Source organism: Bombus bifarius, unplaced genomic scaffold (genome assembly GCF_011952205.1).
Source record: "Bombus bifarius isolate JDL3187 unplaced genomic scaffold, Bbif_JDL3187 scf7180000009200, whole genome shotgun sequence".
In the NCBI taxonomy this organism is placed as follows: domain Eukaryota; kingdom Metazoa; phylum Arthropoda; class Insecta; order Hymenoptera; family Apidae; genus Bombus; species Bombus bifarius.
The window spans coordinates 4,566,855-4,580,255 of record NW_022884965.1 but is presented as its reverse complement, the minus strand read 5'-3'; the positions used below and the strand labels follow the sequence as shown (position 1 = coordinate 4,580,255).

The window sequence follows — 13,401 nt, the reverse complement described above, 5'->3', positions numbered from 1 at the left end:
TCTTAAATGAAACTCTACGTCGAAACTAACCTCGTCCGTATATGTATAGCGAGACTGCAAATTCGTACGTACAAAGTTTGCGCATCGAATTAAGTCGAAATGTCGAAAACTGTGCGAAAGTGCACTTTCTCGTAACTATCCATTATCTAATCAGCGTCCGAAAATATTTCCTACTACTTGTGCCAACCTTGACAGATTAAGAAAACATTCCCCGAACATACCTCTATATCGGAATTCCCTAGATTTCCTCGATTAAACTGCATATTGAAATTTCCTAAATGGAGCGCTGTACTGCGATCTTCCACGCGTGTGTCGACGCATCAAAACTCGAAAAGTCGAACTAAAGCGAGGTTTCATCGAGCGCCAAAACGCGAATCAATAAGACTTCCGGCCTCTGTGGAGCGAGTGCACGCAGCGAACGAAAGAAATATATAATTATTACCATCGAGCCACAGGGGACTTTCAGAGGAACGATGTAAATAGAGGCAGAGAACGTGAACGAAGACGGGGAAGCGTCGATCGAAGAAAGATGGTTCGTGCTCCAGCAACGTGTTCGAGGAGAGGGAAATGGTCTGAAGAGAGACACTCGAGAGCAACAGAGAGATCTATAGAGCGGAAAGTTGCAATGCCGACCGCCGCAGCAGTTCAAGGCCTCCGGTTTCTCTCCGTCTCCACTCTTCTAACTCGCTCTTCCTCGCTCCTTCGCTTACCCGTCCCTGTTTATTTCCTATATTCATTCTATTTTCTGCTCTCCCTTCTAAACCCTCCTACTCCCCATCCCTCGTTTAATCCAGCGAATTTCGCATTTGCATCTCCTGCTCCTCCCTGATCGCCGTCATCCTCCTTCTCCCACTCGAAACCGATATTATACGAATATCTCTGGGAAGCCGGCATTCTGTTAATTTCTTCGTTTCATTGCGTACAGCGGCTGGCGAGAATCCTCCGACACTTCTTTGGAAATTTCTTACGTATACATTTGGACGAAGCATTTGGAGATCTCATTAGCGAAGAGGTTATCGTGATTGTATTGGCAAGGTTAGCGATGGATCTAACGATCTTTATACAAGTTACGAGACATATTTTGGGAGCATATACTTTGCGAAAACCAGCGAAGTATTTGAACAAAGTCGATTATTCTCAGTGTTAACAAGCCACGATATCCAGCCAGACCACCTCTAGCGTTAATCGTACCTTTAAGACTTACTATTCATGCGCTATACTAATTTCTCACTAAGTATATGTATGCAATAAATATCTCGTAATTTCCGTATACACTTTCAATTTGCATTGGAAATTGGTTTCAAATTATACTGTTATAATTCCTATTAAACTAATTATAGTGCGACCGTGCGAACAAATTTGACAAAATCTCAGCAAAAGATTCCGCGATAAGCGTTGAAATACTTCCTGGGCCACTGTATACCTTAAACGTTTCGATACTTGAACTGCAACGGTACTTATCAACTAACCTTACAACGCGTATTAAATTATTTATAATTTAACAGCGCTTGTTCCTTCAGGCCTTCCCCGATCCCACGGATTCCATATCGTCCACCATCTTTCTCTATCTCCTACTCTCTCCCTTTCTAACCTTTCTACTAGTCTCTGTTGGTCTGCTGGCTTCTTTGTCGTTGCATTTGTTCCTCTAACCTCTCGCTTGCTCCTCTATATCGTCGTCCCTCGCCTTTATTTCCTACTCGCCTCCATCCTGCTTCTATTACGCTCCTGTCTCTCTCCTACTAGCCCCCCTTCACCGCCCCTTCACCCTTCCGCAGCTAACGCCGAGTTAAATTGTGCTGATTGATACATTCTCATCGCGGACAACGTTTCCTCCTTCCTCGCTGTTCGCTACGTTCGCGGAGCGCTGCACGGAGATCGCTGCTTACTAACTCTTTAATCGTTTTCAGCGAAATGTTCCCTTGTAAATGACGGTGCGCTACGATCAGTCGGAATTTTTCCTAAATATCGTCTGTATCGAGTTTCGTTAACGAGACTTTATTCTATTAGCGATCGTTTGTGAGGTGTTACGGGATCGAACTTTGCAGGAACGCTTCGTCCCTTAACCTTGAGTTACCGAGTAGCTAAAAACAAACACGTGCCATTTTTTGTTGATCTTCGAGGCTGCAAACTTTCATCCAAATGACATGTTCGCGACTCTATGTTGTTAAAGGTAATCACTGACCGTCGGTAATCGTTGATCGTCGGTAATCCGTATTCGCGCTTTTGTCGGATCGCGGTGAAAATTTTGATTTGCAACGAAAGAATTTCGAAGGAATTTCGTGGTTTTGAAATTAGTAGGTTGAAATTGGGATATGCGCGTAGCTGGGTACACACGATTCGATCCAGTCGATTCTTCCTGTTTGCCTCGCTAAATCTACCAGCCTATCTCCCTCAGACAAGATAAAAAAACTTGCGATTCTTTAGGTCGTTTCTCGAGGACTTGCAATAACCTCTATTGCCAAGAAAGAAGGGAAGTGACCATACCAGTCGGTGGATATAAATAGCCGAACCAGCCCTAGACTCACCCCATAAAGGAGTTCTACGAAAGTACCACGATACTGTATTAATTGGCAGACGAATCTAAAAACGTTTCGATACGCAAAGAAAAATGACACGATTACCAACCTATCGAATATCGAAATGAAATTTCTATCAAGTGAAATTTCACTCGTGACAATCTTTAACGGGTTGACTGCAACTGCTGCTGGTCATCGGTGACCTATCTTACCTATTCGTAAACTCTTTAGGATCATCAAAATAAGCTAAGCTTCATGAACAAAATTTCGGTAACGTGAATGATAATGCACTGTGAAAGAAAAAGCGCGAAAATACGAAGTGATATTTCTCAAAAATTAAATATTACTTTATCATTATTCATTATTACTTAATTAACGACATATAAAATTTGCGTGACAGTCGACGTGTTAAAGGCTAAAACAACGAACGCTGTTCTCACGAATTAGGCTGAGAATACTGAAATAAGTGCCAAAGACACTTTCGAAGTGCATAGACGCGTTCTCGAAGAGCGAGGAGGATATAGTAGGCGGAGGTGGAACGAGACAAGCACGCAGCAAATGCGAGAGAAGAGAGAGAGATACACAGAACACACGCAATGGGGGTTTATGTAACTCGGGCATTAGTGACTGTGACGTCACGACACCGCGACGCGATGCAACGGTCGCACACGGTCGATAGTGCAGTCAACTACTGCATTATACGCAGTCGATTATAGAGATCCATGAATTTCGTATTCAATTCTCTGTATTAATTAGTCTTATTAGTGTATTAGTAGTATTACTATTTTTAACCTGTCTTTATTAACTCTCAATTCCGTGACTATAGAAGCTTCAAAATATCTCAGTATTTGAAAATTATTTCAATCTCGCACATTTCAATTTCGCTGTAACATATATCACAGTTGGTCGATACAACGCAAACACGAAGTAGTACTATAATCTTATGACTATGCGACATTCTCGTTCGTTGAAACGAAACCGTGTTGAGCAGGGGCTGAAAATCCTTCAGCGCCACTTACCAAGCCAGAGGGCTCTTTACCGACCTATAGACAACGAGTCTCTCTTTTTCTGTCTTTAATTAGATATATACGTCGGTTTTAATAAGTTCGTAGTCACGAGCGACAATGCCCAACCACGTCCAAGTTTTCGCGTTAAAAATCGTCCTTGCAATTAGTCAACCTGGCGATAACAATCGCTGTGTTTCGTATAATGCGCTCTTCAACCGTGATACACGTGGGATATAGTCCTGGGAAATATAGAGTTTAGCACTTTGTGCTGATTTTTATGAAGCATTGTTCGATACTTTCGTGATTGTTCATAGGAATGGGTCCAAGTGAGACTCGTTGTTCTCTTTTTTTTTTCTTTAGGCTTTCTACTCGCTCTGTTGTCGACATAATTGAACGAACTTGTTCTTGAGAGTATGGCTTAATGAAGGAGGAAGATTGCATTCTATTTGCGAAAAGTCCGAAATAATGGAATTCGACGGCTTTCGTAATAATGGAAATTGAAATGTTGCAAGAATATTTTTGAGAAGGTGGGATTTCTTGAAATTTGTAATTTCAATTTACAATTATTTATTCATTTTTACGAAACGTCATCCGATCATTTCGATTAACTTGGTATAAAATTCTGGCGTTAAAAAGTAATGAAAGTACAAATGACTCACCGGAAGACGACGAGGCAGCAGTGATTTTGTCTCCCCCTCCCTAAATCGCTGACTGTGTCGAGAAACAGGATACTGTAACAGAAAAATTATAAGTGATTTATCGTATACCCAATTCTTAAGTGCAACTTTAATGGGCTATAAAGTAGCCAAGGCAATAAAAGTAAAAATAGACATATTGTATTTGAAAAATCGAATATATAGCACGCGGAAAAGTAATTTTGAATAGGGAAGGTTAAGTGTTACGGCCTCATCGAACTTGGTTATTTCGCGATGTAATTCGAGTTTCGATTCAAGACTAGCTCACACTGGGCCTCATAAACCTCCACCGTAATTACGCAGCCAGACGATAAAGTGAGACTTGAAATATACGATGGATCATGACAAACAGTTGCAGAACATGAAATAGAAGTGACCAATAGAAACAGTGGCAACACTTCGTTCGAAAAGCTTAATACCAAATTGTAAAAAATTCTACGAATAATTTCATATTACGAATGAAAGAGTAAAAATAGAATGCTTTTGTGTGTGTAAAGTTTGAAATTTGTTACTATACGTATTGTATTAAAATGTGTATTTTGCTATGTGATAGTAGACTATAAATTAATCTGTATATTTCGATGTGACGTTACACGTACATATTTATGGGAAATAGAATTTAAATGCATGAAATTCTACAGACTGTTCATGTCAAAGAGTGCATCTGTACACCACCTGTAGGAAAACGAAGCTAACGCTATGATATTTATCTGTACATACATATGCGTTTATCGACAGATATTCCGTTTCTGTAGAATAAATTAAATTTTATCACTGTTTCTTTGAAAAGTTTGTAATAAATGAAATCTAATATATAAAAATGAAAATTATATTACAGACTTATCACGGAAAATAAAATGAAAGTATAGTTTTCTACAAAAAATGAAACATGTGTTCATTATAAAGAGAATATAAAAATGAATAGTCAAATATGAATCAAGCTAATGAAATAAGTAAATTATGTAATGATCGATTAACTGAAAAACATTAAAATTGATCCATTGAAAAGATTTTCTATAAATTTGATAAATCGCACCATCCATAAAATTAATTAATTTTTTTGTGCAGTTATTATATAAAATGGAGCTAATTAATTAAAACATTTAAAACTTAGAGTGCACTATTAGTTCAAAATATACGAACTAGATCTCATCCCGATATAAATTAGCAATTACAGTGGAGGGTAACGTAGGATAATATCCTCTGTCGGTAAAGCGATTCTGTAGAAACATGGCTAACATGATTCTAACTATTAGATAACATTTAATTAATGCTACCTTAAATGAAGTATCGAAGATATTTATATTTTCGGTATAATATCTAGGAAAATATCTTACTATCTTGATCTAATCATGGAAATAAAAATGACTAGTATTTATAAGTTACAAAAAGAGAATTATAAAAACTGTTTCCGCCCGGGATCGAACCGGGGACCTTGTGCGTGTGAAGCACACGTGATAACCACTACACTACGGAAACGTTGTTGAGAAGTGTTTTCTCAAAGCGGAAAATTTACTATACTTTAGTTCCTATTTCTTGGTTTATAAAATATATAATCTTATTAATCATTACAATTTACCCTAAATTGGAGATATGATATGACACATAATACTATATTAAAAATTTTATATTTTTGTATTATATGTATAATATATAGGTCTATGTTTTATATGTCTATATGACATATAAAAATGTCACAATGTTTCTGATACTTATTACTGTAGTAAATATATATATATATATATATATAGTATATTCGTATTATATCTATATAGCAGTATATGTTATATGTTTAATTACGTAGTATGATACAAATATATATATATATTTGTATCATATATATATATATATATATATATATATATAGCATATTTGTATCATATATATATATATATATATATATATATATATATTTGTATCATATATATATATATATATATATATATATATATATATATATATATTTGTATCATATATATATATATATATAATAATAATAATAAATGTGATTATATTATAATAAATGTATAGGTATTTACTGTAATGAGTATGAGAAATATATTGAAATTTCTGTATATTACGAATATTACATAATATAGAGTAGAGAAAAAAGGCATAATACTACACAACTATAATATCAGAGGTATATAACATGTTCCAAATAAGAATACACTTACCCTTCAACTTTCCAATGGTAGGAAATGTTGTAGTAAGCTGTCAACACGTCTGATTATTATCATCACTAACTCAAAGCACATAAATATTCGTAACACAACGACCATTAATATTATTAACACTCGTAAAACCACTAATTATACCGAAAATATCACAAGATTCCACGACGCGTACATTTCCAAATTGAATTCGGACAAAACTAATATGGAGTCGACACAAATGGATCAATTGAGTGTTTTAATATACATAAAAATAATTCTTACTAAAATATTTCACCCCCAGAAAATCAATTTCTGTCTATTTATTAACGTTTACGTTAAAACAACTTTTTAATATAATAATTAAAATTTGTAATTTTGAAAAAAATTGATCTATGTACAGACACTTGACTTTAGCTGTCTTTGAATGTATCGTGTGAAGGGTAAGGAAAAAGAACGAGAAACGTCTGTTCTTCGTGATTTCCCATTTTATAACATATTTTGTTTATAAAAACTAGGATTGCAAACCTATCAACGATTGTAATGTTCAAAATGTCTCTATAAGATATATAGTATTAAAGATTTGGTATATTGGTTACAAATAGGGAATGTTTATTTTGTACTGGAACAAAATACAGATAAAAATTATGAATATTTTATTAATCGTTCTTTTTTATGACGGCTAAGTTATAAACTTCATTTTATGAACGATACAAATGGATTCATTGAATGTTGTTCCTTTTCTAATAGGCTAAAATATTGAAGCTTAATTATTTTCGCAATAAAACTTTTTAATGCTAATCTTGTGACGTAATGGCATTCTTGCTTTTCCCCTTACCCTTCACATTAAAAAGGATATGCTTACTTGCCTGTATTTATGTATATAGAACACTTAAAATATTTTAAAATATTTCCAGTGATTTAAAAACAGACGATAAAATATTCTTTTACAGAATAATCATTGAAAATAATATTATAAAACAACTATCCACTGATAATAGTGAATATTACACGCGAATCAACACCTCGCGATACGCATGTCAACAAAAGACTAAATGTCCTATCGACGTTTCCTTTAGACCTTTTGCGTCATGTCGTTGTTCATTTGTTTATGAGACACTTTTTATTAAACCTATCTTTATGGAACCAAAACTAATCTGACTCATACATTACATTACGTTTCTCTGAAATTTGGAAGCTATTACATTATATTACACATCCATTAAATTTTAAAAATCATTACTCAATTTTATTTTCAGCAGTAATGGATGTGTAAATAAAAATTCACAGTATTTGTCATCTCTCTTTTTTTTTTAAAGAGGATTTGTACTTTCCAATACTTTTATTATCAAAACATCATTAAGTTAAGTCAGATGCAAATTTACGTAAGTTAAACGATTTCTTATCTTTAGCAAATCTAAATTTATTTCGATATACATTTTAAGCTTATTTCCGATTAGAAAATACGTTTAACGTACTGCAAAAAAAGATTATTTAAAACTGATTTCTGAGTCGATAATATTACACATCGCTCGGTTAATCGCATGATGGTGTTATCGTCTGAGAATGAGACAAAGTATGTCGATATTGTCATTCCACGTGATACTTGGAGCATCATAAGAAGCGAGGTAACGAAATGTAAACAAACATTGAAACGCTCGTCAATCTCATTCGAAAGGCGCAATTCGTCTTGTCTCCTATCGTAAAATGGGGAAAGCAAGGCATAACATCGCGGCCAGTGACATATCTGTCGATGGACGAAGAAAAAGTGTTCGAGAAGAACAGAAAATTCGTAAGAAAAAGAAGAGACGTAAAAGGGACTTGACAGATCTGCATCAGAGAGTATTCAAATCGAAGAAGGTATCAATATACACATCTGTGCATATTATTATCACATTTTAATAGTATAAATTGTATATTTTGTCTTAAATATTTTATTTATTTTCATCTATAAATCAAATATAGAAATATATGTAATATTATATCTGATAAAAGTATATTTCTAGTTCTACGACAATTTTGGTTATGTCAGGTGATTGACATGTGTCATTGAAAATTTTATGAGTTACTTCAATGTTTTCCTCTTATTTTATTAACAGATATTGAATAATATTTGGGGATTTGAAAAGAATGTTTCGTAGACTATGTTATATACATACATATATGAAAATAAATATATACATTAATACTTTGCTATAGAATCGAATAAAGAATAAGTTTTAAGTTAAGGCTATGCATCTCATGAGATATATCGATAAATCGAACAGTATGAAAATAAGAAAACGCGCCATTCTTTTTATTTTTTTCTTCATTATGCATATTACGAAGAAATATGAATGTATAATCTTGTATAATTTAACACGGTTATTCATCTTGCTACGATATCAATTTTAATAACTACTAATTTTGTAATACTTGAAGCATATCAGAACTATTATATAAATTATTTGATAAATTAATTATTGTATATTTAGTTTAAATAACAAACTTTTTTATCATTAATGTTCGGAAATAATTTCTGAAATCGTAATAATATACGCGCAATTTTTCAGCAGAACCGGATGACATTCAAATTTTGGCTGAGTAATTTCGTTGAACTTTTGCAGCGTTCCGACATACTAAAGGAATATATATATTTGAAAACTTAATTTATCTTCATTCCTCCACTTTTTATATTTATTACTTGCGGACAATCTCTTCCAGGATAAAGAAACGAAGATCGATGGAAAATCGAACAAGGCGCCAAATTCAAAAAGGCTGTCGAACAGGATTCTTCCGGGACCTGTAAATATAAATAACACACTATTTTAAAAAATTAACGCTATTTACAGCAATAATAAAAATTATGATTTTTCTATTCTAGTTGGCTGGAATATACAGAAATGGTGCTGCAGGAAAAGAAATACGAAGATGTACGTCTCATAATTTATAAATATATATCGTTTTATCAAAAAAAAAATAATTGATTAAATACTATAATTATTTATAGTTCAAACGAAAGCAGCTTTGAACGATCTAAACAACGCGCGTCTACAGGGAGACGTGCTTAAATTAATGGATGGTTATGACTCGAAATCAGAGTAAGTAAAAACACTATAAAAAGTTACTCTCGCTCTAATGAATGTATTTTTTAATTCACAGAGACGTTGTAGTTGAAAATGGCAACATAGAGGTTCAGAAAGAATTACTACTCGATTCTACTATCAAAGATATACTCCAACCAACTCCTCCTGGTGTCCAAAGCAGTCCTATTTTGGGTAAAGTGGATGGGTAAGTCTCAGGTAATTTTCGTTGAATATTTTCACACAAGATATATACAACAACCAAAGATGTAAGTTTAGAGAGTAATTAAGAATCAGATCTTTTTATTTTTTTCTTTTTTGTAAAAGAAAAATGAATTAAATCATTATTATAATTACATACTTTTTATAGAAGAAGGAGAATTAAAAATGAAGGACACATAGAGTTCCATCAAAAACCAGCAGAAAAAAAGAAAACGATTGATCCTGAAAATTTACGAAACTTTGCATTAAGTAAATACGAAGAATTATGCAGGGTTGTTTGTTCAGAAAATTTCGAGGAAGAAAATTTTCCAGACTGTTTCGGACCAGGTATCTTATTTTACATTTTTTAATTATTACAATATTCTCTTTCTCATATTTTTTCTTCGACAGATCCGCTAACGAAGGTGAAACAAAAATTAAGAACTATTTACGCAAAATCATTTCAAAATAAATGTTTACGGGACATGATTAAACGTGGTAATATTTTGAACGAATGCGATACACCGAGTACTTCGATGGATGATTCTTTTCCTCCAGACACTGCATATTGTCCTTCTGGGTATCCTCAAGACGCGAACTTAGTATCTGAAACTATTGATAATCCAGACTGGCATATTGATATTAAAAGTAACAAGGATAACGACAGTTTACAAGAAAGACAAAACCTATTTTTAATACCAAAAATGAATTTAAGAAAAAACGAAATTAATACGTCCAATTTATTATTTCATTCGTCTTCGTCAAACACCCTGGATGCAGGAATAAAGAACAGTCTTGAACCGGAAATGTCACACGAAATGAATAACATATCTAACGAGGATGAATCGACAGATGTAAGCAATCGTACTTCTCTAGAAATAAATTATTCTGCAAGTTCCACACACAAGAACAGTATTATGAAATATTTTGAAATAAATGAATTTGATTGTGAGAGGATAAAGGATAAGAATAAACCTCTCTTATTTGCACAAACAGAAGCAGAATCTCAGAATAGTTCTATTGATAAGAAACGTTTAATAAAACACAAAACTCAACGTAGACAAACAGTGCATTTTTTAAACAATGGATTAAAAAAACACGCGGAAGGACAAAATTTTAAAATAATGCAGCAAGTTAAAATGAAGAATTTGAAGCATATTCCTGCTATATTACGAAGGTGTAACAATGTTGTGGCGAATAATAACAATCGGCTAAATCTATTCCAGGAACCGATGCATATTAATAAAGAGTCTCGGAAAATGTTGTTCGACGTTGCACCGAAGCAGAACGTTCTCTTCACTTCGCAATCCGTGGTAACGGAATCGAATGAAGATTCAAAGAGGCCGCAAAAATCGAAGACTGCAAATACCTTATTCGATAGTACAAAAATGAAAGATCTGAACGTTCAAACATGCGTAATGGATTCACCAAGTATTTTTAAACACAACCAAACTCAGCAGAATCTCCATGCGAATGACATTTTAGTGAACAGAACAAATCCGCCAATACAAAAAACAGTAATGTTCACGAAGAAAGACTCGCGGAATATAGGACACTGTCTATACATAAACAATATAATTGCAGATGGAAAGACTGATAAGTCGAACGTCTGTATCATACGAAAAAATGTTCCTTTGCAGCATGAAAGATCGAAAAATAATTGTACTGTATATAAACACTACCAGGAAGCGCCAGGAAATTATTATAAAGCGTATCGATGCTCGGAAAATTCTGATAGTTCCAATTATAATAGTCAAGAATTTAAAGAAGCAAGCGCACCAGAAGTGCAGCACGTACAGGTACATCAAAAACCAATGGTTTGTGAAAATGGATTAGTAAGAAAGGTCATGCAACCTTCTAAATCTGAAAACGGTAAAAAATACCATAACGATCAACATGTTTGCTATGTGGTGGTAGATCAATGCAATGATGTGAACAACATGCAAGAGTATCCTTATGATAATGTGCCTGAAATTGAGAAATCTAGAACGGTGCAGAATGGACGATTCTGCCAAGAAGATATAGCTGATGTTGGTATCCTGAAAGGCGTGCAGAATTTAAAGATCTTGCCCATGGAGGAACAAGAGCCTCCGATACAAGTCGTTAACAATCAGTGTATCAAAAATGCAGTGATACTGGAGAAACAGCCGATTAAGTATTTGGCATTTGAAAACGATTCAAAGACTGAAAAAATTCCTATTTATATGCAAAGGAATAAGCACGTTGCTTCCGTCGATAATATAGAATTAATTAACTCGGGCGTTAATTATCGCGTGGTATCATATCCTCAAGAATCAACGCAGAAAATTATTTTCGTGCCAACGTGCGAGCAAAACAAAGTCGTATATGTGAAACAACAAAATTTGCCTCATTCGAATGTTACTTTTGAGGAATGCTCGCATCCCAGAAAGGTAGTCATGTGCCGACCTGAAGTACAATACGTCAAAGAGTCCTCAAACGTATGTGAAGTTCACCTTCCAAAACAGAACGTGGTGGAAATAGGAAAATCAGATTGTGACACGATTGTTACTAATTTACAAAAGGCGAGCAGTATGAAGAGCTCGAGGCGGGGTGGAGTGAATCGAGAGGGACTTCATTATCGACCGAATCATGGTAATTGAAATTAATTTTTTAGTAAGAAATTCCTAGTTTGCGACTTCATTTTAATTTTGATTAATTTTGTTCATTCTTTCATTTCAGAACATGATGCTTGTGTGAGGAATCAAACAATATTCTATCAAAAATAAGAATGCTGCATTAATTGAAATGTACGTTAGATACATTTTTGCTATTATATCTTAATGAGGTATGTAGGATTATTTATCTATAATATTATGTATAATTATTCATTATTATGTGTTGTGTTTGCTAGTATTCACAAATATTGTATAAAAAATAGTGATACAAGTAACTGTTATTAATAATTCGCTTTTACTGATTATTGTATAATTAAATGTTTTCAGGTTTATTATGTATATTTATACAAGTGCGACATTTACACAGATAAGTAGAAACTGTCTTTGGAAGTTTATTTAAAGCGTATTTTGTTTTGATAAAACCGTTTGTTTTAAAATATAGAAAACAAACAGTTCTGTAATTTTTGTATGTTGCGTATAAATCGAATTTAATGTAAATTTTTCGTTGCGATTACAAATTACTCAAATATTTGATATTGATGTTTGCTTTGTATAATTTCTCAAATATTAAAATTGAATGTTTAAATACACCTAAGTTTGATTCTCCTAAAAATTAAAAATTTCGTACCAAATATTAATTTTTCTATTAAATTACAAAATATTGCAAATTACTATGTTTTATATATTTCATCTTCCAATAATATCACGATAGTTTTTAGAATATTGAATCCATTCATTGAAATTGTATTTTTGTTTTAACAAGATTGGATCGAAAAGAAATGTTGAAATTTACCTTATACAGATAGATATGCTGTGACTCCAACCATTCTGAGAATAATCAACACTACTTTCATAATAAATTAATAATAAAACTACTTTTTATTACCACTTTTGATCTTCGTGCCGTTCTACTTTTTATACTTTTATAATACGCGACTGCGCCAATAAAAATACTTTACCGGAAACAGTGGCGCTGTCTGTCGCATTTAAAATATTTGAATTGTACAAATTAAATTAAATTAAATTTAATTTAATTTATATCTAATGTAAACAATAAATTATATTCTATAATTTACTTATTAAAATTCAATAACGTTTTAGGATGATACAATAAACTACGTGAATTTTAAT

At 33.2% G+C, this 13,401-nt stretch overlaps 2 protein-coding genes and 1 non-coding gene across 3 annotated transcripts in view; 1 reads left to right on the top strand and 2 right to left on the bottom strand.

The window, feature by feature from the left end:
• LOC117214298 (ecdysone receptor) overlaps positions 1–6,547 on the bottom strand; it is a 187,641-nt gene extending 181,094 nt beyond the window's left edge. The window contains exons 1-2 of the mRNA XM_033460287.1: positions 6,396–6,547; positions 4,183–4,254 (exon numbers count right to left, since the gene is read on the bottom strand). The gene's annotated coding sequence lies outside the window, so the exon portion shown is untranslated. The remainder of the gene's footprint in view (positions 1–4,182; positions 4,255–6,395) is intronic.
• Trnav-cac lies at positions 5,625–5,697 on the bottom strand. The gene has a single exon. It is a non-coding gene; the product is annotated as a tRNA-Val (tRNA).
• A 1,277-nt stretch (positions 6,548–7,824) lies between the features above and the next one.
• Positions 7,825–12,843, top strand: LOC117214319. Its single transcript, XM_033460319.1, has 9 exons — positions 7,825–8,231; positions 9,075–9,155; positions 9,235–9,283; positions 9,361–9,451; positions 9,513–9,641; positions 9,804–9,982; positions 10,046–12,247; positions 12,335–12,440; positions 12,598–12,843. Exons 1-8 carry the CDS (start codon positions 8,079–8,081, stop codon positions 12,379–12,381), a joined length of 2,931 nt encoding a protein of 976 aa, XP_033316210.1. The 5' UTR covers positions 7,825–8,078; the 3' UTR covers positions 12,382–12,440; positions 12,598–12,843.
• Positions 12,844–13,401: the final 558 nt, after the last annotated feature.